Source organism: Vombatus ursinus, unplaced genomic scaffold (genome assembly GCF_900497805.2).
Source record: "Vombatus ursinus unplaced genomic scaffold, bare-nosed wombat genome assembly UNPS02014909.1, whole genome shotgun sequence".
In the NCBI taxonomy this organism is placed as follows: Eukaryota; Metazoa; Chordata; class Mammalia; order Diprotodontia; family Vombatidae; genus Vombatus; species Vombatus ursinus.
Window position 1 is genome coordinate 7,796,319 of NW_020954687.1, and position 25,600 is coordinate 7,821,918.

The 25,600-nt window shown below is 35.9% G+C and overlaps 1 protein-coding gene across 1 annotated transcript in view; it reads left to right on the plus strand.

Moving 5' to 3' along the window:
- Positions 1–25,600, plus strand: part of LOC114029068 (potassium channel subfamily T member 2) — a 207,213-nt gene that overhangs the window by 68,977 nt on the left and 112,636 nt on the right. The window contains exons 8-12 of the mRNA XM_027843419.1: positions 12,136–12,285; positions 13,573–13,802; positions 14,827–15,040; positions 16,708–16,813; positions 24,051–24,223. Coding sequence (XP_027699220.1) covers positions 12,136–12,285; positions 13,573–13,802; positions 14,827–15,040; positions 16,708–16,813; positions 24,051–24,223 — 873 coding nt within the window. The remainder of the gene's footprint in view (positions 1–12,135; positions 12,286–13,572; positions 13,803–14,826; positions 15,041–16,707; positions 16,814–24,050; positions 24,224–25,600) is intronic.

The following is a 25,600-nucleotide window of genomic DNA, read 5'->3' on the forward strand; positions in this document are numbered from 1 at the left end:
GTTAAACAATTTCAAGAAATTTAATAGTGATTTTGAAATATATTTGTGAACATACACATGAATAAAATTGGATAAGGAAAATGAGGTTCAGGGAGGTATGTGATTTGCCAAAGTTTTCCTAATTAATAAAGGCTAAATACTTGACTTAAACCCCAGATCTTTTAGCTCCAGTTTTTTTTTCACTATTTGAGTCTGGTGGTAGAGCATTAGCAGCAATAGCCAAACAAGCTGGGTATGTTCTTCCCAATATTATTTCTTGGCCAGTTCATTTGTTTTTGGTTAAACCTTTGAGTTTAAACTGACCTTATTTATTTAGTATAATTTACTTAAAGTCCAGCAATTGAGCATTGTATGTGTGTGTGTGTGTGTGTGTGTGTGTGTGTGTGTGTGTGTACATGCTGGGAAGAAAAAAAGGGATAACTAGCTTGTATTTTCATAAATAATGTAGGAAAGCCATTTCATTGGTGATGGTTGTATGTTGGATTATAGGCATGTGGATTGTTGATATAATGTATGGTATTAAGTATGTGAAATATTTCCTGCCCTTCAGCCCTGTGCATTAAGTGTTCTGTTGGTCAGGCATGGTGGACCATTAAGAGAGAGATATGTTGATTAATGGAGAAAAAACTATGAAAGCAGTATTTTTTCAAAGTATGCACAAAATGCTTTTATTTCTAAGTTTTCCTGCTTTCACTTCCATTGGATTTCTTAGGAAATGATTCTTGTTTAAAACCCTGGTTGGAAAACATTGGACCTTTTATAGTAGTCTTCATCTTTGCTGTTGAATTTTTGTCATTGAAGACTTAGAAAACAGTTTAATACCTCCATCTAGTGGCAGTACATTGAAGACATCTAGGCTTGTTACGTTTCTTTGTAAAGTTTAGAATTTCTGTCTTGGTGATTTATGAGAAGCAATAAAATTATTTAAGCTATTTGAGAATAAAGGCATGGTAGGGATCCTTTCTCAAAACTTTCCTTGAAGCCCATTCTATGGAGCTTCAGGGAAACTACACCTAATTAAGTAGTACATCATTATTTCTATGACCCATTTTCCTCCTTCGTTTCTTTCCCCTTATTTCAAGAAATAAGCTAGCAAGGGAGAGTAAAAGTCAGTTAATGTCTATGAGAAGTTAATTTGTTGCTTTATTTAGAAGCATGGAGAAAGTAGAAGACATAATCAGGAGAAACCAGAGTTCCAATTTTTCCTCCTGTCTTTAATGGTTGTACAGCTTGTAGACAAGATATTTACCCTTCAAAATACTCATTTGCATAGTAGATATAATAATCGTATTTATTCTGTGGGGTTATTGTGATGCTCACATGAGATAAAATTTTTAATACACTCTCTAAATCTGAGCTGTTTGTTGCATTTCATACCTAGAGAAGAAATTGTCCCAGGCAAACTTTCAATCATGCATTTTCAGTGATTAATTTTCAATTTTACAAAATTCTTCCTTAATGATAAAAATAGCCAGCATTTATATAGCATTTTTAGGTTTGCTTTACAAAGCACTTTACAAATATTATTTCATTTGATCCTTAAAATAACCTTGGGAGGTAGATGCTGGTATTATTCCCATTTTACAAAAGAAGGAACTGAGGCAAGCAGAGGTTAAATGACTTGCCCAAAGTCACACAGCTACTAAGTGTCAAAGACTGGATTGGAACTCAGGTGTTCCTAACTCTATGTCCAGTACTCTATCCATTACGCCATGTAAATTCATAGTATTTAAAGTGATGTTGAATACAATATTATATTAATATGTGCCTATTTTATTCTGTTAATAAAATGAGAGCTTACTAGTATCTTTAAATTGATATGCTTCATGTAATCTTTGCAGAACAGCACCCTGGGAACCTTTTAAACAATTAACTGGAATGAAGCAGACTTTAAACAGGTGAAATGCTTTATCCTAGGACAAAGATTAAAATCTGCCACATTTTAGTTTTGATTACATCCATAACCTTGTGATCACCTAGCTGACACTACTTTATTATTTTTAATCAATGCCCATATAAAATCAGCACATTCATCCATCCGTTCATCCAATATGTATTTAGTAGCAACTGTGCACAAGATACTTCTATAGATACTGTGGGGAATACAAAGAATACAAAGCTCCTGTTTCCAGTGGTTTAGTAGAAGAGATTTGCAAAGTTAACAGATAACCATTAAGAGAAAATAATATGAAAATACAATGATTAGCAAGTGGTTCATTCACATGAGGAAGGGATCATTTCTGAAAGGATTGGGTTAGGGTCAGAGTGGAAATGTGGCATGGTGGTTTATGAAGAAGGAGGAAAAATTTTTTTAAAAAGCTGCAGAGAACAGAGCTTTTGACCTAGGCTTTAGGTGAATAGTAGAAATTGTCAAGGTAGAGTTGGTGGCTTATGGGGCCCATCGAAACAATCAATACTCATAAATATGGAAACTAGAACTTTTCTTTGATCTTTAATAGGATATTATCTTTATATACCTTTTATCTGTGTTTACAAATACCCATCCAAATTCATTTTTTCCTAAGGTAATCCTTCTAACCTTCAGAACGGTAGCAATTCATGCAAGGGGTAATATTTCAGATAGTTCAAGGACCTCTGATTTCTGTTTGGTTAGATACTCCTGCTACTGTTCCAGGTCACAATTTCTCTAATACCTTGTAGATGGCCTTCAGGAAATATTAAGGTAAAAAAATCCTAGTATCTTTTGGCTAATCTGGTAAAAAGCCTATGAATTTAGCTAGGATGGTACTCTTGCTGGACCTTGTGCTACTCTGCAATGTCCCTCAAGAAGTCAGGGCCATCTTAAGAGCCTGATGAGGACATTTTTGAGATGGTGACTGAAGGATTAGATAATAAGCAGTTAATCAAACAAGCAGTTCTTTGCCTCTGAAATACTGATTTCAAAGTAAACTAATTTGACAATGATGTTACTTGAATTAACTTGAAATACTATAGTAAATAAACATATCTAAGGGACAAAAATCTACAACCTAGTCTAAACTTTCATTAATGTTTATTTTGGCAAAAATAACCACAATCAGTTATTTGGCATTTAAATTTATTATTGAGGACCTAAAGAGAACAGAAGGTGGGAGCAAAGATATGTCTAATACTTAGGATGAAGAAGAGTTATGAATGTGTCAATAGTGGTGGGAGAGATAATAGCTTCCAAATAATTGTATTTGCAAAATAGTATGCTTTTATTCCATAGTGTAGTAACTACCTGATGTAGCTTTAAAATTATATATCGTGGAATCTTAGATTTTGTAGAGACCTCAAAGATCATCTAGTCCAACCTCTTAATTGATACACAAAGCTTCTCTACATTATTATTGCCAAGGGTTCATTCATGTGCTACTCAATTTGATGCTATTCTTTCTAAGATTACACACAAGAAAATATAAAAATCAATTTATCAAAATAATTTAATATTTAAATTTTTTTCTGTACCTATTATTTCATGGGTAAAGGGAATCCCTGATGTGAAAAATTCCTCTACTGATGCAAATAAGTCAGTGTCCTTCAAATTATAATCTTAGGGAGTTTGCCTGAGTATCTTGTTCATAGTCACACAAACAGTATGTCTTTGAAAATGAACTTGAACCCAATTCTTCCTGACTTTGAGGTCAGCTCTCTATCTACCATGACATACTTGTGGATTCTGTTTTTAATTGTGCACACAAAGTCACAGAGACTTACGTCAAAATCCTGCCTCTCTGATGCTTCCTAACTTTGTGAAACATTGGAAGCCAATCCTGCATCTCAAGTTCTTCATCTATAAAAGAGAGGTTAATCTAGTTGGTGGGAGGTTCCTTCTAGCTCTCATCCTATGATCTCTTAGGTATTAAGTTATTATGAATCAAAGATACTTCTTACATATGACAATTTAGGGGCATATAATATCAATTTCTTCTATTTTTCTCCAAAATTTGCATGACCTTCGATTTATTCCATCTTTAATATTCTTTAGTATTCTAAATTTTAATTTGTCATGTGCTTTCATCTCAGTAATAGTCAAAATATTTGTATAGTGCTGAAAGATTGTGAACTGCTTTACATATATTAAACTTAAGGGACAATTAATTAATTGTCCGCTCTGATCCAGACTTCTATTACCTCATACCTACCCTATTGAAATAGCCTTCTGTTTAGTCTCCCTGACACTAGTCTTTCACCATTCTAATCTATCCTCTACTCAATTGCCAAAGTGATTTTCCAAAAGTATAGATCTGGTGCTGTCACCTCCCTACTCAGTAAACCCCAGTGGCTCCCTGTTACCTCATAAAGAAAATTAGAAATGTGCTGTTTGGCATTTAAAGCCATTCACAACCTGATCCTTTCTGACCTTTCCAGTCTTCTTATACTCCATTTCCTTCCATGTACCCTCTAATCTATGTAAGGTGTCCTATTTACTCTTCCTCTCTCCATTTCTAGACTCCATGCCTTTTTTTCTGGCTATTCCCCATGTCTGGAATGTTCTTCCTTCTCACTTCTGCCTCTTTGCTTCCCTGAATGCCTTTAAGAATTGTGCTCAAATCTCACCTTACGCAAGAGGCCTTTCCCAGTCATTCCTATTCCCCACTTCCCCATCCCCTGCCACTGCTATTGCCTTTCCTCTGAGATTACTTTCCATTTACACTCTTTACATTTTGTATGTAATGCAAATGTTTTGGCAGAACTTGTGTGTTTTGCATGTTGTCTCTATCATTAGAAAATGAGTTCCTTGAGAGCAGGGATAATGTTTTTTACAGCTCTTACCACAGTGCCTGGCACAGGGTTAAATGCTTAATAAATACTTGCTGACTGACTGATATAGTATGTAAACTATACTTAGTGGCAGAGACAGTGTCAAATACACCTTCTTCTCTCTTTTTTTTTTCATTTTTGTATCTCTATGGTCCAACAAAGAACAGGGGCTAAATAAATGTTTATTTGAATTAAAATATGTAATACTACAAAGCAATTATATGCTAGCTATAATGTAGAAAAAAAATAATAACAGGCAGGTGAAAAGTGCTATGTAAGAACTGAGGGTGAAAATATTGTTCTTAACTAAGGAAATTAAAGTAGATTTCCTGGAAACAGTGCTACTTGTATTGTCCTTTCAAGATGAGTAAACACTGGGAAGAGAAAGAGGGGGAGAAACATGGAAGAGGACATTCCAGGGACAAAAAAGAACATAAGCAGAATCAAATAGCATTCAACTTTGGCTTAGCTTACTTTTGTGAGCTTACTTATGATGTAGTCTAGAGGTTAGGGGTCCTGGAATCCTAAAATCATGATACCTGGGTCCTGCCCAAAAGAATTCGACCCAAGCCTTCTTGCAGCCAAAAACAAGGTTTATTGAAGATTCACCATATTAGCTAGACTCTTAAGAAATCTGAGCATCTATGGGCTATTGGCTAGATTCTAAGAATCAGAGCTTCTTAATGGAGACAAGATGGACTTTATATTCAGAAAGATTGTGGGAGAGTGGCCAGGTAGTCCATGAGGTAATAGAATTCCCAAGGGTGGGAAATGGAGCCTGGTGGGACCAAGGGTGGGAAATGGCTGGGGGCCATAGGGAGGCAAGACAATGGAGGGGAGATTGCGTGTAGCCACAATGAAAGACCAGTTGATGGGACTATAGCCACCAGAGATTTGGCCATGTGGGAAAGTACAGAGTCCATGAGGTAATAGAATTACTAAGAGTGGGAAATGGTCTGGGACCAGAGTTTTTCCTTTCTGGGGCTTAGATTCCAACCCCATCACTTACAAATACTAAGTCTCTGAGTCAGAATTAATTAGCTATAGAAATATATCAATCAATAAGCAAATACAATTATTTTGTAATATTTTATGAACCTGATTGCCCCATATAAATCTGATTAAAAAAACATGAAAAAGAAGAAGACTATAACCTCTTTCACAAGACTACATGCCTTGTACACAAGTATACTCCTTGTACAAGAGTACAAGTTCTCATCCATTCTTAATGCTACTTGGGTCTCCCCACAAGGTCAGAGAAGATAAGAATAAACCAGGAAAACAACTCTGAGAATGACTGCTGAAGAAGCCTCCATGATTGCATACTTTTGATACTAACTTTTATCATAAAGAGAAAGGACATAGCAATGGGAGAGTATTAATTCTTTGTATATTTGTCACCTCCATAAATAGATCAAAATCTGGTAAGTAGATATTTTTTTTTCTTCTTCTCCGCCTGAGGATCAGGAAAGGGGTCCAACAAAAATTGACAAATTAGTTATATTGTTATTGTCATTGAATCAAGTGGTTTTCAGCTATGTCTATTGTTGGTTATTGTTTTAATGTGTAAACTAGCCAAAAGGCTTGTTTGGGTTATGTACGGCTTGCTGAGAATTTGCAAGTATATAGAAATCTCTAATGATTGCCTTTTTACATTAGGATAAATTTAAGTTTTGAGATGTAAATCCTGGAAAAGTTTTTCCTAAGCTGTGATTAGTAAAACTTGCTGTTGACCCGATTTGGGGTTTTCTTAGCAAAGATACTGGAGTAATTTGTCATTTCCTTCTCCAGCTCATTTTGGAGATGAGGAAACTGAGGCAAACAGGGTTAAGTGACTTGCTTAGGGTCACACAGGTATTAAGTTCCTGAGACTAGATTTGAACTGAGGTATTCGTAACTCCAGGGCTGGTGGTCTATCTGATGTGGTTTAAGGGTTCAGGGGTGCTGGGACCCTAAAATCACAACACACGGATCCTACCTGAAAGAATTTGACCCAAGCCTTCTTTCAGCCAAAAACAAGGTTTATTGAAGATTCGCCATATTAGCTAGACTCTTAAGGAGTCTGAGCATCTATGTGCTATTGGCTAGATCATAAAAATCTGAGCATCTTAATGGAGACAAGATGTATACAGAAAGACCCTGGGAGAGTGGCCAAGTAGTCCATGAGGTGAATTACCAAGGGTGGGGAATGGTCTGGGGCGAGATTCTAGCCCCATCAGGGCCAGAGTTTTTCCTTTCTGGGGCTCAGATTCCAACCCCATCTTCCCCCCTCAAACAAATAGGAACCCAAATTCTTTTGGGGTAAGGGGCAAAGGTCTCGGCTTCTGAAACTGCTTCCTGCTGGCAAGGGGCATAGAGCTGTCCCTGCCTCGAGGGGGTCCCAAAGAGGAGATTGACTGGAACTGAGCACAGGCTGCATCCAGGGAATGAAGTAGAGACATTGGCTGGTACTCGCTGTTTGCTCCCAACTGTAGGTGAATGGCCTGCAGTCTGGAAGACACAAATCTGACAGAAAAAACTGCAGGGCCCAGATACAAAGCAAGGACTAGATTTAGGGCCCAACTTTGAGAGGATAGAACTTCCTTAGCTCTGTTTGGATTCAGATAATTCAGTTTTCCAATCATATAGTATCAAATCCACTTCATAGCCAGACTCAGGAATAGCCAGGTGGGTAACATTCTCTTTCAAAGGAACATAATGGGGAAACCGAGCCAGGAGGATCCCATCTTAGACTGAGGCTAAAATTGTCCTCTCAGCTTTTCCTGATACTGACTTCCCACCAGTATCACATTCTCTGAATAGCTTGTGGCATTTCTGTCAAGATGGTGGGTTATTGATTATGGATGGATTATGACCCATCAGACAACTCAAAATAAAATCCTATGAGCTTTTACCTCAAACAGCAAGTTATACTAATCACAGCTTAGGAAAAACTTTTCCAGGATTTACATCTCAAAACTTAAATTTATCCTAATGTAATCATTAGAGATTTCTATATACTTGCAAATTCTCAGCAAGCCATAACCCAAACAAGCCTTTTGGCTAGTTTACACATTAAAACAATAACCAACAATAGTAGATTATTTTAGTGGTAACCAAATTATGAAAAGTTGCTTGACGTAACTGATATAGAAAGTTCACCAATTTGAAATGTGAAACAAACCCATTACCAATCAGGTGACTTCAGTTTTGTTAAATGCACTTCCAAATTACTTTTACACAGAGAATCAACATCTCATCGTTAACAGTTAAAACTACAAATTTAAAAGAGCATGCTTACCCAAGTTTGGAGGCTAGCTTCATTACCTTGAGCAGGATGTGCTGAACCTGGGTTCAAACCTTCCAGGCAAAGGTTGCCATAGGGCCCAAGCCCATTGCCAGTGGGGCCCATGCTGTAGCTGCTGCCCCTCCCCCCCCTTCCTTTTCCCCAGGTGGGGGAGGGCGAAATCAAAAGTGCTCAAGGGAAGGGAGTGGAAGAAAAGGGTGACCAAGGTTGTAAGGAGGAGTTCTAAACTCCTTAATGATCAATCACAAAACCTCCAGAATCTGCCAAGATATTTTCAGGTGTTCTGACTTTCCCCTGTAACCTCCATAAAGGAGAATTCAGGGGCATAGAGGGAAGGGAGTAAGTAAGCCTCAGGGAACCAAAAAGCAACTGCAGTTTTCCCCAATTCCTTAGTGCCGAGGGAATTCACAGATACACTTCTGGATAGGGCGTCCATCCTTGTCCTCTATGCTGCAGAAGGTGTACACAGGTCCATAGCCTTGAACCGACCCAGTGGACCGAGAGCTTGAGAGCGTCAGGTCCAATGCTAGACAGCCTTGTAACTGTCTTCCAGAAAAGCACCTCCAAGCCTTTGTGCTTGGAGAGCAACCCCAACTGCAGAGCAACAAAGGAGGGGAGAGAGGAGGCTTACATACCTTCCAGTTTTGGCTGGAGAAGAACTTGGGGTTAGGCAGTTTCCTCGTATGGGCCATCAAAATGATGCGGTTTAGGGGTTCAGGGGTGCTGGGACCCCAAAGTCACAACACGTAAATTCTGCCCAAAAGAATTCGACCCAAGCCTTCTTTCAGCCAAAAACAAGGTTTATTGAAGTTTCGCCATATTAGCTAGACTCTTAAGGAGTCTGAGCATCTATGGGCTATTGGCTAGATTGTAAAAATCTGAGCATCTTAATGGAGACAAGATGGACCTTATATACAGAAAGACCTTATAAACAGAAAGACCCTGGGAGAGTGGCCAAGTAGTCCATGAGGTAATAGAATTCCCAAAGGTGGGAAATGGAGCCTAGGTGGGACCAAGGGTGGGAAATGGCCTGGGGCCATAGGGAGGCAAGACAATGGAGGGGAGATTAGATGTAGCCACAATGAAAGACCAGTTAATGGGAGTATAGCCACCAAAGATTTGGCCATGTGGGAAAGTACAGAGTCCATGGTAATAGAATTCCCAATGGTGGGAAATGGAGCCTAGGTGGGACCAAGGGTGGGAAGTGGCCTGGGGCCATAGGGAGGCAAGACAATGTAGGGGAGATTAGATGTAGCCACAACGAAAGACCAGTTGATGGGAGTATAGCCACCAAAGATTTGGCCATGTGGGAAAGTACAGTGTCCATGAGGTAATAGAATTACCAAGGGTGGGGAATGGTCTGGGGCCAGATTCCAGCCCCATCAGGGCCAGAGTTTTTCCTTTCTGGGGCTCAGATTCCAACCCCATCAGGGCCAGAGTTTTTCCTTTCTGGGGCTCAGATTCCAACCCCATCATATCCACTGAGCAACCTAGCTGGCCAAATTAGTTGCACAATAAAGGTTTTTTTTTTTTAATGGTAAAAGCGTCTAATTTAAGATACAAAGTCTAAAAATAACAAATATATTGTAATAGATAGAGTTCCTGACTTTGAGTCAGGGTGACCTAGATTTCAATCCGACTTAGTAATTGTATGACTGTAGTCAAGTTAAAACTTTTCTAAATATCATGCAAGTCTCTAAGATTATCTACTGGTCAATCAGTCAATAAACATTTACAAATGATAGTCTCTGTCCTCAAAGGGCTCATAGTCAAATGGGGGAGAAAACAAGTAAACAAATATGTACAGACAAGCTATGTAAAGGATAAATAGGGAATAATTAAAAGAGGGAAGGCAATAGAATTAAGAGGAATTGAGAAAGGCTTCCTGTAGAAGGTGGGATATTAGTTGAGGCTTGAAGGAAGCCAAAGTAGCTAGTAGGTGGAGTTGAGGAAGGATAGAATTCTAGGCATGGAAGAGGGCTAGAGAAATGCCTGGAGCCAAGAAATGGAGTGCCTTATTCAAGGAACAGCAAAGAGGTCAGTGTCACTGAATTGAAGGGGAGTAAGGTATAAGAAGACTGGAAAGGTGTGAGTGTGTGTGTGTGTGTGTGTGTGTGTGTGTGTGTGTGTGTGTGATAAAGGGCTTTGAATGCCAAAGAGAAGATTTTATATTTTATCTAGGAGGTGATAATGAGCCACTGGAGTTTACTGAGTATGGGTGAGACATAATCATACCTGTACTTTAGGAAAATTGCTTTGATTGCTGAATGGAGGGTGGGAGAGAATTGAAGCAAAGCAGACCAACCAGCAGACTGTTGCAGTAGTCCAAGAATAATGTGATGAAGGCCTGTACCAGGGTGATGTCAGAATCAGAGGAAAAAAGGCCTCATATTTGGAAGATGTTGCAAAAGTAAAATTGACAGGCCTTGGCAACAGATTGGACAGAGGGAGGGAGTGGTGAGAGTTAGGAAGAAAAATGACACCAGGTTTGTGATTCTGAGATGGGAAGTTGGAGTTGCCCTCTGGGGGAATTTGTTAGGGGAAAAGATGAATTTGGTTTTTGACATCTTGAGTTTAAGATGTCTACTGGACATCCATTTTTAGATGTCTGGAAGGCCAGTGGATATGGGAGACTAGAGGCCAGCAGAGAGATTAGGACAGGATAGGAATACTTGAGATTATTAACATAAAGGTGGTAATTAAATCCCTGAGCATACAGGAAGAAAAGAAGAGGACCTAGGACCAAAGCCTGTGGGATACCTATGGTTAGAGGATACAAACTGAATGAGAATCCAGCAGGGTGGTATTCCAAAAATCGAAGTTATAGGCATGTTGTTTTCGATGTTGGCTTCCTATTTTCCGCACAGACAAAATTATATATCCTTGGTGTATTGATAAATTTTACAATGCTTGCCCTGATAAAAAGGAAGCCCTCATGATTCATTTCTTCTAAGGCCTATTTGTATAAATGAAATCAGGAAGCAAAAACTAGAAAATAAAAACTAATCAGGTTTGTCAACTGTCCTAGAAAACATTAATTTTATACAAATGTCCTGCTATTTAGTGAATTGTTATAAGAAAGTGAATGTGAACAATGCATCCCTTAGTTTCATTGTTAGAGTAAATGTGCTTAATCAATTATCTATTTAGTCATTCAGTGGTCTGTTGTGCTCCTACTCTGTTCAAGACAATATCCTAAGTAGCTGAGGATTTAAAAAATACAATACATAGATTCTCTTCCTTCTTTAAGTTTATAGTATAATAGGGGTCATGAGACAGATACACAAAGAACTCTAATATAAGGTAGTATCTGAAGTTGCACTAAGAGATAGAATTATAGGCATCAAGAAGAGGAATTGTGACTCAAAAAGCATGTATTCCCTCTCTTTAGAGGTCTTCATGCAGAGAGTAGATGACTACTTGTGAGAATTTTATGGTCAAGATTCCTTTATAAATTGGAGTAGATGGCATCTGAGTTCCTTTCCAAATCTAAAAGCTGATGATTCCTGGAGTTCAGTAAATGGAAGCAGGTTTATGGAGAACTTGAAGAAAGTATAGAAATTGGACAAAGCTTGAGGATAGGTAGCATTGGCAAGGTGGGCAGTTCAGGCTGAGGAAATAACTGTGATCAAAGGCAGTGAGAATGGAAAGCTTCCAGACATGTGTAGGGATCAGGAAATATCCTACTTTAGCTGGAATGTTGGATATTTAAAGTGTTTGGAGAAGCTGGAAAGGTAAATGCAACTTCATTTATTTGGATTATGCAAAAATCACATTGTACACTGCATTATTCTCTTCAATTATAACACTGAGTAATTGGTGTAGTTTATTTCTTAAGAAGTGAAGTATTTTTCCCATTTTGATCTGCTTAGAGGCTATATACCAGATATTTAGAGTTATAGGAACACAGATTTAGAGCTGGAAAGGTCCCTTTGAGGTCATCTAATCAAATACTCATCTCTTTGGATAGTATGTCATATGTCTTGGAGTTAAAGTTCTTATAGATCATAATAGGTCATTATACATTTAATTTCCATAAGGAATTTGTGTACTCGGTTAAACTAACCACATGTTTATATTATTTGTTTGTTTCTGTATTTCAGAGAGGGCCAGCAGTCACCTGAACAGTGGCAGAAGATGTATGGAAGATGCTCTGGTAATGAAGTGTACCACATTATCATGGAAGAAAGTACATTTTTTGCTGAATATGAGGGAAAGAGTTTCACATATGCCTCTTTCCATGCACACAAAAAGTATGTTCCTGTTGCCAAGGTTGTTTGAAAATATAAATGAATCTTACTGTTTATACACAGCTTCCTGAATCAGGACACATTACAATTCTTTACAAATTTGTGTTCTCTGGGTTGCCTTGAAAAAAACTATCATGCAATCCCTGCAAATTCTCTAGGTATTTGTATTGGTATTAAGAAGATTTAAGATTTTCAGGAGAAAGTTTCTCTCTTCTTAAAAAGAATAAATAAAAGCATCATTACATTTTAAACTACCAAGTATACTTTCTTATTACAGCAATTAAAAACTGATAAAAGGAAAATAATCCTTTTGGACCTAATCTCTTAAGGGAATTTGCAGATGAGAATAAAAACAAAACAAAACATCTTGAATATTGAGAGATTTCATATGGCCAAATATAATTTGGGTCATCTTCCCTCCTGATCTAAATAGGAATGTTTTTTTTTCTCCTGCCTTTTAGTCAGAGAACCAGAGAATGACCTTCTGTGGAAGGAAATTATTTTCTGTCATTTTAAAACTGTCATAACTGCATATAAGTAAAGGCAGTTATGAATCTATTTCTTAATGTATTTAGTAATATAGGGTTTACTTTTTAATTCTAATATTGCTCTGATAATGAGTACAAATATACAGTTTCCCATGGGACTCTAACTTTCACCATTTTGAATTTTTTAAGGTCTTCATGAGCAAAGTATTATTTAGGCATTTTTCTCAGAATTAAGAAAAGTATTTTTAGACAAAATTATTTCATTAGGTGAAAAATTAACTTCAATTTCATTTCTCAAAGGTATAAAATTTAGTGTGCACATAACTTAGAACACACATGATATACATGATTTTATATATACATATATATAATTTTATATATACACAGACATACATAATATATATATATGAATAAATAATACAAAGCTCCTTTATGGTTATAGACTATCATTCCTCATTTCTAAATCAAACTATTATAGAAGAATACTTTTAGGGAGTTATTTTTTAATAATAATAATGAGTATAGTAAACCAGAAAGACCATTGGTTAGGGAATTAGGAGGACTGGGCTTAGTCCCATTTCAGCCATTCACTACTTCCTATGTGACCTGGGGTATTCCTATCCTTTGAGTGTCACTTTGCTCATTTTTAAAATGGGATAGATGATTCCCCCCCCTTTCCCTTATGATTTTGAAATTCTGAGAGTCTGTGTGACTCTGTAAATATGAATGTCTTCTGCAAATTAACATTTGTCTTCTGTTAAATTATAATTGTTACATGATTATATTTTGCTTTTTTATTAAGGTTTGGAGTCTGCTTGATTGGTGTTAGGAGGGAAGATAATAAAAACATTTTGCTAAATCCAGGTCCACGTTACATTATGAATGCTACAGACACATGCTTTTACATTAATATCACCAAAGAAGAAAATTCAGCATTTAAGAATCAAGACCAGTTAAGAAGAAACAATGCATCAAGGTCATTTTATCATGGACCTTCCAGATTACCAGTACATAGTATAATTGCCAGTATGGGTAAGTTTTCAAGAAATATTTCATTCAATACACATTCATTAAGCACTGACTGCTTACAGAAGGACTTTGTTAAGCACTGAATGAATTAGATGCATATTATAAAGTCAAACTTCTGGGGAGTAATCTGAAAAAAATTCTCAATTAGTGAATTTTTTGTTGATTGATAACATGAAAATTATGCTTATGAAATAAGACAATCATTTTTCTTAAACTAAGATAGCAAAACTTTAAAAATATCAACCAGGACATTTCTACCTTTTAAAAAATCTAGCAATACAATGTAGAGTGTATCAGATGTTGAACGTCATAACACAATTTATTTTGACTTGACAGTCAAAGAGGGGCTGCTGATGGCTTAGTGGATAGAATACTGGGTATGGAGTCAAGAAGACTTGAGTTCAAATTTGGCCTCAGATATTTACTAGCTGTGTGACCCTGAGCAAATCACTTACCCTCTGCTTCCCTCAGTTTCCCTCAGTTGTAAAATGGGAACAATAATAATTGCACCTACTTCATTGGATTGTTGTGAAGATAAAATAATATTTGTAAAAAGTGCTTAGCACAGCATATGACACAGTGTATACTACATAAATGTGCATATTATTATATATAATATAAGATGGTGTCTTATAAGAAAGGTTTGGTTCTTATTTCTTTACTTTGGCTCTTTGTGCTCCCTACCATGGTACCTGCAGGGAAGACTTAATTAAAGGTTAGGTTTTTGGATCATGTTTAAGGTCTTTTCCAAAGGAGAGAGTAGAAAAATATTTACTGTCCATTGTAAATTTGGTATGGGGCAAGTATTTATTTTCTACACTCAAAAGAAATACTTAACATAAAAGCTTCTCAAACACACACATTGATAGACAAAAGAAAAACTTAAACTAACCAAGTATTTTAAGAATATTTATTAAAATAAGGATTTATGTATTACTAACAGTTTTTTACCCCACATTGAACATTAACTTTAAATTTGATATTTGATTGACCATTGAGTTGCAGATTTTTTTTTTTCCTGATTCAGGTACTGTGGCTATTGACTTACAAGATACCAGCTGTAGATCTGCAAGTGGCCCTAACTTGGCTCTTCCTCCAGAGGGGTGCAAAGACACCAGAAGACCTAGTATAGCTCCTGTTTTGGAGGTTGCAGACACATCATCAATTCAAACATGTGACCTTCTAAGTGATCAGTCTGAAGATGAAACAACACCAGATGAAGACATTTCTACCAATTTAGAGTATGTATAATTCTCTACGGGATGACAGGTGTAAACATTTTGTATGGGGAAACAGTAAGGAATACCTTAATTAATCTTTACTAGATTTTTTTCATTTGTTATCGGTATGTATAATGCCCCCACTGCTTGCAAAAGGGGCTCTTTCCTTCCTTGATATGCCAGGTAAACTTGAGTCATTCATTCTGCTTCAGGATTTCATGTTGGAGAAAAAATGAACTTAGCCTTCAGCTTTCTAGGAAGTAGCAGAGACAGTGACTTCATAGAAACTATAGTCTGATATTTGCTTCTGAACGTATTTTGATTAATAAAAAAGATGATCCCTTAAGCTTATCCTCTTACAACATGATCTCAAAGCCCTCCTCCATCTGTTCACCCACTTTTGGCTGTTATTTAAAAGCTTATCTTCTTCCTAAAATGTAACTCCGAGATCTGAAGTACTCCAAGTTTTATCTGACCAGACCACAGGAAGCAGGATTCTTACCTTCCTATTTCTCAGCAATGTGCTTTGCTTAATTGAACCTAAGATTAAGACATCTGTGATTGCAATCTCACCTGCCATTTTAGTCCTGTGAAATGTTGTTCTAGACTTGTTAAACTGTGCGATATGCCTCCTTGGCTAATGAAGGACTTTCATAGTCAGACCTGTGGAGAGTTAAGAAGGTGGGCTCAGCTCATGACAAAGAAGCAGAATAGTAGTTCCACAGAGAAATTCTGTTATTGCTTTCATGAGACCACTTCTTTAGCCATTTCCAGTACACTTCTACAAACAAGCCTCTCAATGCTATTTTTAGGGTGCTTTTATTATATATTTCATAATCATCTAGGTCCTAGAGAGAAATCATGCTGCTTTCCATAGTACTGACAAGTCAATTTTGTGTCATAGACCCCTGTGACAATCTGGTAAAGTCTGTGAATTCTTTATCAGAATAATGTTAGATATGTAAAGTAAAACATATAGAATTATGATAACATTACAAATGATATTGAAACAGTTATCAAAATATTTTTAAAATTCATAGACCCCAGATTAAGAACATCTGCTTCAGATAAAGTTTTAAGCCTGATTCAAATAGAAGTCTTGTCTATATGTACATTTATCTAGAAAATTTACTTGTAATCTTCTACTTATTTTCATTATGAATATTACATATTGGTAATAATGGTGTGAAAAATTAGCTGGTGTATCTACTGAAGAGGGTGAACGAGTAATGATTGTTATGGCAGCAAGATGCCTGACCTTGGAGTCATGGAGACATGGGTAGAAGAAGTCCTATCTCTGGCAAATACTAACTATATGACTACAGGTAAGTCAATTAAGCTCTTAGTGACCCAGGCAACTCCTTAAGACTAGAAGTCATAGGTGAGTTGCCAAACTGCATTAATTTGCTGTGGGTTTCTAGCATTGATGAAATCATAGTTAAGGACTAAGATTAAATTAAAGATGATTTTTAAAGTGTTTGCAAAGGTGTCAGAATTAATAATGATATTTTTAAAAATACTTCAGTCTCTTTGGAAATATTTTTTCATAGCAATCTTTAATGAGAAGCAAAAATATGTTTCTTTACAGATTCTAGCTATAACAGAATAGAAAAATATCACCGTGGTTTAATTTGCCGTCATAATATTGCATGACTTACTCAACAGAATGATTTCATATTATTTTTCAGGTATGCTAAAGGCTACCCCCCTTACTCTCCATATATAGGAAGTTCTCCCACTTTTTGTCATCTCCTTCATGAAAAAATTCCAGTTTGCTGTCTAAGATTAGACAAGGTAAATGCTTTTTCTTTATGGATACCTGATGTATTCAATGATATAACTAGTATGCAAAACTATAGTTTGAATATCTTAAATGTGTGCCCATTTTGAAAAAAATGTTTTTTTTTTGGAAAGGCATATAAGAAGAAATAATCTTATGAATGTAAAGTGAAATTGAACTTAAAAATCAGTTAATTTTATATACATTAGAGACAGCATGGCATAGACAAAGTTTGGATTGCAGTCCAACAGATTCTAGCCTCCTTGTTTCAGTTTCTTAATTTGTAGAATGAGGAGGTTGCATTGCATTGGACATCATTTTAAAGATATGCTAGGTCAAATTTCTGTGAATGATTTTTTTTTTTTGGCTAGGCAGTGGGGTTGAGTCACTTGCTCAGGGTCACACAGCTAGTAAATGTTATGTGTCTGAGGCCACATTTGAACTCAGGTCCTCCTGAATCCAGGGCCGGTGCTCTATCCCCTGCACCACCTAGTTGCCCCTCTGTGAATGATTTTAAACTTTTTCTTGATGCTATATGAAATCCCCTAAATTTTTGCTACTCTCACCAAGTAGAAAGCTTACAACTACTTTTTCTCTTGCTGATGCCAGTCAACAACTTCTTAACTCTTACTTATATGCATGTATTAATTTGTTTTACAAACTTTGAAATTTGTAAAATGCTTTTCTCAAAACAACCCTTTGTGGTAGGGATTCCAAATATGATCATCATCTCCTCTTTACAGATAAGAAAACTGGAGTTTAGAGATACTTGTCCAAGGTCAGCAAATAATAAATATTAGAGCTAAGACTCAAACCAAAGTCTTTGTTAATTCCTGAGACCAGTGCTCTTTCTGGTACGTTATACAGTCTTTCCATTCTTTCCCTTGACATTGAAATATATTAACATTCATGAGGGTCACAGTAAACTAGGTCATTCTAGCAAAGGAAATATGTCAAGTCACTCAGTTCTTAAAGTTTCCAATTTATTGTGAAAGGAACCATATATTCAGACCTTCAAGATGTTTCTGTTTCATAATAGCAGATTATATGATTTCCCAACTTTTAGTTTCAGAAGTATTAATCTTGAATAATGATTTTAATAGCATAATTTAAAATGCACATTATGCTTTAGAGTTCTTTCTAATCTTGTTTCTACACAAATGTTTAACATGCTTTTTTCCCCCTTCTTTGTAGGAATTAAAATATTTCTCAACTTTAGGTGAGAACTAGAGGCTAGTGGATCAGTCTGAGTCTGAAGAATATTCTTTCTTCCTACCAGATTCTCAAATTGATAGAACTTGTGCTTGGTGGGAGTTATAGAGTCATTAGGCTTCCTCCAGTTGAGAAATAATACTAACTACTGAATTCCTATGGCCCTTGAAGAAATAAAATTTGTTTTCTTTTTTTTAACAAGTATTAAAAAAATTAATACTCCTTTATACAACATAGTGCAGAAGAAAGATTGTCATATGAAACTACAGATCTCTTACTTGCAACTTGCCTTTTCTTTTAAGTATTTAATAAAATCAACATGTAACTTTTTTTTTTCTACTTTTTGGTGAAGCGATTGGGGTGAAGTGACTTGCCCAGAGTCACACAGCTAGTAAGTGTCAAGTGTCTGAGGCTGGATTTGAACTCAGGTCTTCCTGACTCCAAGGCCAGAACGCTATCCACTGTACCACCTAGCTGCCCCAACATGTAACTTTTAAAGCTGCCCTTTTTTTGTTGATAAATCAAAATACATTGATAAAAGAAAAAAAAAATGCCCTGCTTGTCAGATTCTAATTTCCCTTCGGTGCATTTTTATAAAATGCTTCAATTACCCACTTTTTTCTTTTTTTTTTACTTCGTTTTTGGTAACCATATTGCAAACATACTCCCTTTCACACCTCTCTCCCATTAAGAAAGAAAGAAATAAATGAAGGAACAAAGGAAGAAAGAAAATGAAAACCCTTGTAACAAATATGCATATTTAAGCAAAATGGATCCCCACATTGGCTATGTCTAAAAATGATTGTCTCATTTTGCACCTTGAGTCCATCACCTCTCTCTTGGGAGATTGCATTAGATTGCATAGATCTGAGTTCCTAAGCCTTCCAATGTTTTTCTTTGCAATATCGTTGTTGAACAAATATAATTTTGGTAATGATAAATGAAAAAAAAATGAGTTAGAACGAAGAGGTCACCAAGGAGCCACCAAGATGAGCCACTCTAATTGATCCGTCCTATCTACACTTTACCTTATCTCAGCCCTTTTAAAACCTTAAAGGGAGATTGACTCCTGAGCACAAAGACATTTTGGAAAAAGCTGTGGGCATGACAGGTCTAAAAATATGCCTAGTTTTATTTGATTGTTTAGCTATTTTTGTATACTTCAGTTAACTATTTAATTTTCATGTGTCAACAGAGAAACTCATAAATCATAGATTAATTAATTGATTGAAGTAATTATACTAGGTCTGAGAATTCAAAGATATGTATGGTTTGAGCTCTGCTGATAAGGAACTTAAAATTTAAAGAGATACAATGAGAAATTGGAGAAGAGAGAAAGAAATTCACCTAGGAAGGCCAGAGAAGGAGTCATGGAGGGTGTGGTTCTGTGTTAGGCACTGAAGAAAGGGATGGGATTAACAGAAGTATATAGGGCTAAGTTAATGGAGAGAGAGGGAGGAGGAAGTACTTTCTGGGTATAGGGAATGGTGTGAACAGCAAAGACCTGGGCATAGAATAAGGTAGGATGAAAACAGTAGACTGAGACTAGTTCTATTTTGGTTGAATTCATCCCTCAGGTTCCTTCCTCATCTGAATATAGGGCAGTTTAGGAAAGAACTGCTCTTGTTTTTTAGAGATACATTGTTGGGAACTAGGGAAACAAGAAGGAAGAAACTAGTTGAAAAATAAAAAAAATCTTATTAAAACGTAAACATTGGCTTTGTGCTGAGTATTTACATTGTAGATACAGTAAATATAGATTATTGCATGGAATTATTTTTAAAATGGGAAATTACTTATTTCAGGACTAAAAAGTTTTTGATTAAATATTTCAGTAATCAAATGAGGATATATAACTTTAAATAAAATAGCTTACATGGAATAAAAATCCCTGATTAAATGATTAAATAATGACTAATGGAAAACAAGGAAAGTCCTTCTACAAATGTTATCAAAGGAGTATCTCTCATTAAAATATTAATTTTAAAGAAGTCAGTGTTCTGCAGAATGAGTTGGAACTATTTTTAAAGACTCTCTCAGACTGTCAAAAACAATTTATTTCATTATCTTATTTTTAATAAGTTTCAAAGATTTAAAATCCCAATAAACCATATTAACATGCCTTTATAAGTGTATTTAAGAGCTCTTTGAGATTGACTTATGTCAACACACAGATGCAGTGCCTAGCAGTGCTCAGTATGTAGTAGGAACTCACTGTTAGTAGATTAAAACTGTAGACATGTGACTTAATTATAATAATATTAACACAGTTAATAGATCCATATTCACAATTTGTTCTGGAATATGTTTTATGACTAAGTCACAGAACACAGTACTCTTGGGAAAATTGCCAAGGGGAAGGGAGAAATATATAGGGGGCATGAATAAGCAGAAACACATTCCAAACAAGAGCAGGAAAAGATATATAAAAGACGCCATTTAAAAATATATGAATGAAAAAAGAACCTCAGTGATCCATATGGCAAGAGTAAAGGATGAACAATGGACAGCCTGAGTGTTTAGTAGTTTCCTGACAAAGTCAAGATAAGTCAGGGAATAGGACACTATCAAATTTTGAAGGGATTTCCTGTGACTACTTTATTAGAGAACATGGATGAAAGTTGCATAGGGTGATAGCCAGGGATGGATGGGCTATGATCTGCATGGCTGGAGGGGAGTGCCAATACTAATGACATAATAGATCCATTTGAGTATATTGAATAAAATAGGATTCAAAATTTTAATGGAATATACTTTAAAAATAGAACTACAAATTATCACACACAAGTTTCATTAAATTGACATTGTTTATATAATTAAAGGAAATTTTTTTTTTCTGTGAAGTAAAAAGAACAAATCATTTTTACAATAATGATATTTTAAAAACAGAACTTTATTGAATCCACTTCTTTTTTATGAAAAAAAAAGTTTTGGCTTCTGGTCAAATAAGCTGATGTGTGTGGGAAAATATCACTGAAAACTTTCCATTTTGGATTAATAAAATTTGCATAAATCACCACATATTAACAATACCTTCCAGTAATTCTGTAGATCTATGATTTTATTAATTTATTGTCTGTTGGTTGTATTGGTGTATATTATAATCCATCTGCGCTTAAAAGGATAGCAAAATCCAGTTTCACAGAATCATACAAAGGAGATGAGATTTGTTTTCTTGTGTCCTGCATTAATGGGGCTGAAAAAGTAACCCTGAAAAACATTGGATTATTAAAAAATTTATCTCAACATTCTCCACTCTTCACAATTCACTATTCATAATAGTATACATAATTCTATTTTTAAAATACTTAGTATATTCGGGGTTCTATAAAATCCTGTTACTGTGAACAAGAGATTTTCTTTTCTTCTTTATGTAAACCTCTAGAAAGTTTTCCTCTGTGTAGTTAATATGGGATGATAAAGAGCACAATGCATTTGGAAACACAAAACTTAACTGATCATTTAATTTCTCTATGTCTCAGTTTCTTTATCTTTAAAAAATGGAGGTAATACTCCACTAGCTTATTTTTTTAAAACATTCATCTTTTTGAATTCCAAACCCTCTCTGTCCCTCAAACCCCTCCCCAACATATTGAAAAGGCAAGCATTATGATATCAATTATACATGTAAAATCATGCAAAACATATTTATATATTAGCTATGTTGCAAAAAAGCAAGAAAAATACTGCGAAAAACAGTATGCTTCAATGTGCATTCAGAATTCATCATTTCTGTCTTTGGAGATGGATAGCATTTTCCATCATGAGTCCTTTGGAACTGTCTTGAAGTATTAGCAGAATAGCTAAGTCTTTCACAATTGATCATTCTTATGATATTGCTATTACCATGTATTATGTTCTCCTGGTTTTGCTAACTTTATTTTGTGTCAGTTCATGTAAGTCTTCCTAGGTTTTTCTGAAATCATCCCGCTTGTCATTTCTTATAACACAATTGTAGGGGGCAGAGCCAAGATGGTGGAGTGAAAGCAGTGACTTGCTTGAGCTCTCCCCCAAACCCCACCAGATATCTATAAAAATGGCTCTAAACAAATTCTAAAGCAGCAGAACCCACAAAAAGACAGAGTGAAACAAATTGCCAGCCCAAGACAACCTGGATGGTTGATTGGAAAGGTATATCGCGCCAGGCCAGGAGAGGAGCACAGTTTGGCGTGGGCACGCAGGCCACAGCGAACCTGGAGCAGGCCTCAGAGGGCTGAATCATGGGCAGCTGTGGCGGTTTCCACTCTTCTGAACCCCCAAACACCAAAGACAACTTAAAAGGTCAGTGGGAAAAGTCTGTGACTGCAGTGAGAGAGAAGGTAGGTCTCAGTCACAAGTCCCGAGCGAGACCCCAGGGTAGCAACTGCATCCTGAGCTTCCAGCTCACAGACTGAGGGGGAATCGAGTGACTGATCAGAGGGGGATTGCAGGGATCTCTTTGCCAGTGCTAAGACAGGAATCTCTTGCTTTGCCCACGCTTGGATCTGGGTCACAGTTCTGAGGGGTGGTCCTGGGGCAAGGAGGAATGCTGACTTGGTGGAGCTTGTTGTGGCGGTGGAGAGGAAACACCTCACCCCTTATCATACCACCTTGGAAGAACTGAAAATTTACAGGTCCCTAGAACTATCTCTGAAAACAACTGTACAAACCCCTGAAGCTTGGGAAAGTACATTCTCCACATTAGAAGCAGACTCTTACCTTAACAAAGAGTTTAAAACTCAAGTAATTGACCAGATCATGCGAAGGCAGCACAAAAAGGGTCAGACTATATTATCTTACTTTGGTGACAAAGAAGATCAAAACATACAACCAGAAGAAGACAACAAAGTCAAAGTTCCCTCATCCAAAGCCTCCAAGAAAAATATGAATCAGTCCCAGGCCTTGGAAGAGGCCAAAAGGGATTTTGAGAAGCAAGTAAGAGAAGTAGAGGAAAAACTGGGAAGAGAAATGGGAGTGATGCAAGAAAATCATGACAAACAAGTCAACAACTTGCTAAAGGAGACCCAAAAAAATACTGAAGAAAATAACACCTTAAAAAATAGCCTAACCCAAATGGCAAAAGAGGTCCAAAAAGCCAATGAGGAGAAGAATGCCCTAAAAAGCAAAGTTGGCCAAATGGAAAAGGAAGTCCAAAAGCTTACTGAAGAAAATACTTCCTTAAAAATTAGAATAGAGCAATTGGAAGCTAGTGACTTGATGAGAAATCAAGACACTGTAAAACAAATCCAAAAGAATGAAAAATTAGAAAACAATTGTATTCCATCACAACCATATACCACAACTTCTTTAGTCATTCCTCAGTTGATGGGAATTCTCCCCATTTCCAATTCTTTGCCACCAAAAAAGGAGCTTCTATAAATATTTTTGTAAATATAAGTTCTTTACTCTTTGATCTCTTTGGGATCCAGACCTAGTAGAGGTATTTCTGGGTTAAAGGGCATTTTTGAGTTTTAAAGCCCTTTAGTCATAGTTCCAAAATGTTCTCCAGAATAGTTGGACCCACTTACAACTCCACCAACAAGGCATTAGTGTTCCAATTTTCCCACATCTTCTCCAACATTTATCATTTTCCTTTTTTGTCATGTTAGCCAATTTGATAGGTGTGAGATGGTACCTCAGAGTTACTTTAATTTGCATTTCTCTATTATTAGTGACAAGGCATTTTTTTCATATGACTATCGATAACTTTAATTTCTTCTTCTGAAAGCTGACCATTTATCAATTGAGAATAGCTCTTATTTTTATAAATTTGACTCAGTTCCCTATATATTTGAGAAATAAAACCTTTATCAGAGGGTGTGAATTTTCCCCAAAGTTTCCTTTAACTAGCTTATTCATTAAGATTATCTGTTCATGAATATATTAAAGCCATCTTAACTGTTAGTAAATAATAGTATATTTTACATGAATGTAGTAGTTTTAAAAAACATTTTGCCATGACTGTATGCTTAAAACTTCTATTTTATTTCACATAATATTTTTTTGTACCAAGTTCCAGTATTACTTCAGATTTGTATTTTGTCTGTTTTTTTCTTCTAGAGTTGCCAACATAACTATTATGAGGATGCAAAAGCTTATGGATTCAAAAATAAACTAATTATTGTTGCAGCTGAAACTGCTGGAAATGGATTGTATAATTTTATTGTTCCTCTCAGGGCATATTATAGACCAAAGAAAGAACTTAATCCCATAGTCTTGCTATTGGATAATCCGTAAGTATGCTTTAAAATATGTTAATAGCAGAAGTTTTTTATTAAATTGTGTTATGTGCATTACAAGGATTTTATTATCATTTGCATGAACTATTTTAAATCAGAAACATTATGGCACATGATTCTTTGGGAAGTACATGCTGTGCTACTTTACACATGAAAGAATATTGTATATAGCATCAATGAATTACTTAGAACATTTATTAATGGGCAATTTGCAAATGACCATCATCATGCAAAAACAACAGGAAGCACATGGCTGAGAGAATAATTACAGTAATTTTCATTAAATTAATCAACTAGCCCAGAAAATCTCCACAGAAACTGGAAATTTTGTCTTCTTTCTAGAGAACCAATAATTAGTGGAGACACACAATAAAGTTCCATTCTTATTTTAGACCATAGTCTCTAAAGCATCATCTTAAGTAAATAGTTACAATTAAGTCACTGTTAATAAAACAAGAAATGTAAATTTCATAATGTGAGTTCCTTAATTTTTATTACATTCATTTATTCAGAAATGTTAGATGGTTCCCTGAAATTACATGGTGCGCCAACTTAGATTCATGTGTAAATTCTAATCCATCCCATTCCTTGATATCTCTGAGAATACCCCTAATTCCATTAAATTTGGAGAATTAGATGGTTGAGTGTTTTTGCCTCTCCAGTAGTTATACCTTTGGCCAAGTAGTTTTGAAAGCTGACTTCTTCATTTTGACAGTATACACAGACCAGATTAGGAGAATCACTGCAACATGAGGCCAGATTTGCCTTTAAATGGAGGATGAGTTACCTCCCTTCATAGAAAGTAGCAGATATGACCAGGTTAACTTGGTTAACCCCTGATGAGGGGTTTGGAGAGTCTTAGTAGGGGACTTAGTTCATACTTCTTCTAGCCTGCATGAATTGTTGGGGCCAGGAGAGGGCACCAAGTCTCTACTATTGTCTAATTAGTGGTCTTAGATTTAAGTAGTTTGAAGAGCAACACATTAGGTTTGTCTTGAGAAGCAGGAGGTGATAATGAATCAAAGAGAATCAGGACCCAGGAATATGTTTGGGGTTGATCTTTAAGGCAAGCTCCAAATAAGAAATAATTTGAACCAAGACAAAGAAAGAAACAAAATAACTTCATTAAAATATTTTTGAAATTGTAGAGAAGAAGCAAAAAGTAGAGAATAAATATTGCCCAATCTATATTACTACCTTGTTAAATATAACATATATACTTCTTCTAAAAAACTATGTAACAGAAATTCAACTTCTTATAAAAACATCATCCTTGTTCTTTGTACATTAAAATGTTTGTATTTTTTGAGGATTATTAGATTAACAATTTTTGAAGGGCTAGGACAGTTAACAATTTTTGAAGGGCTAGGA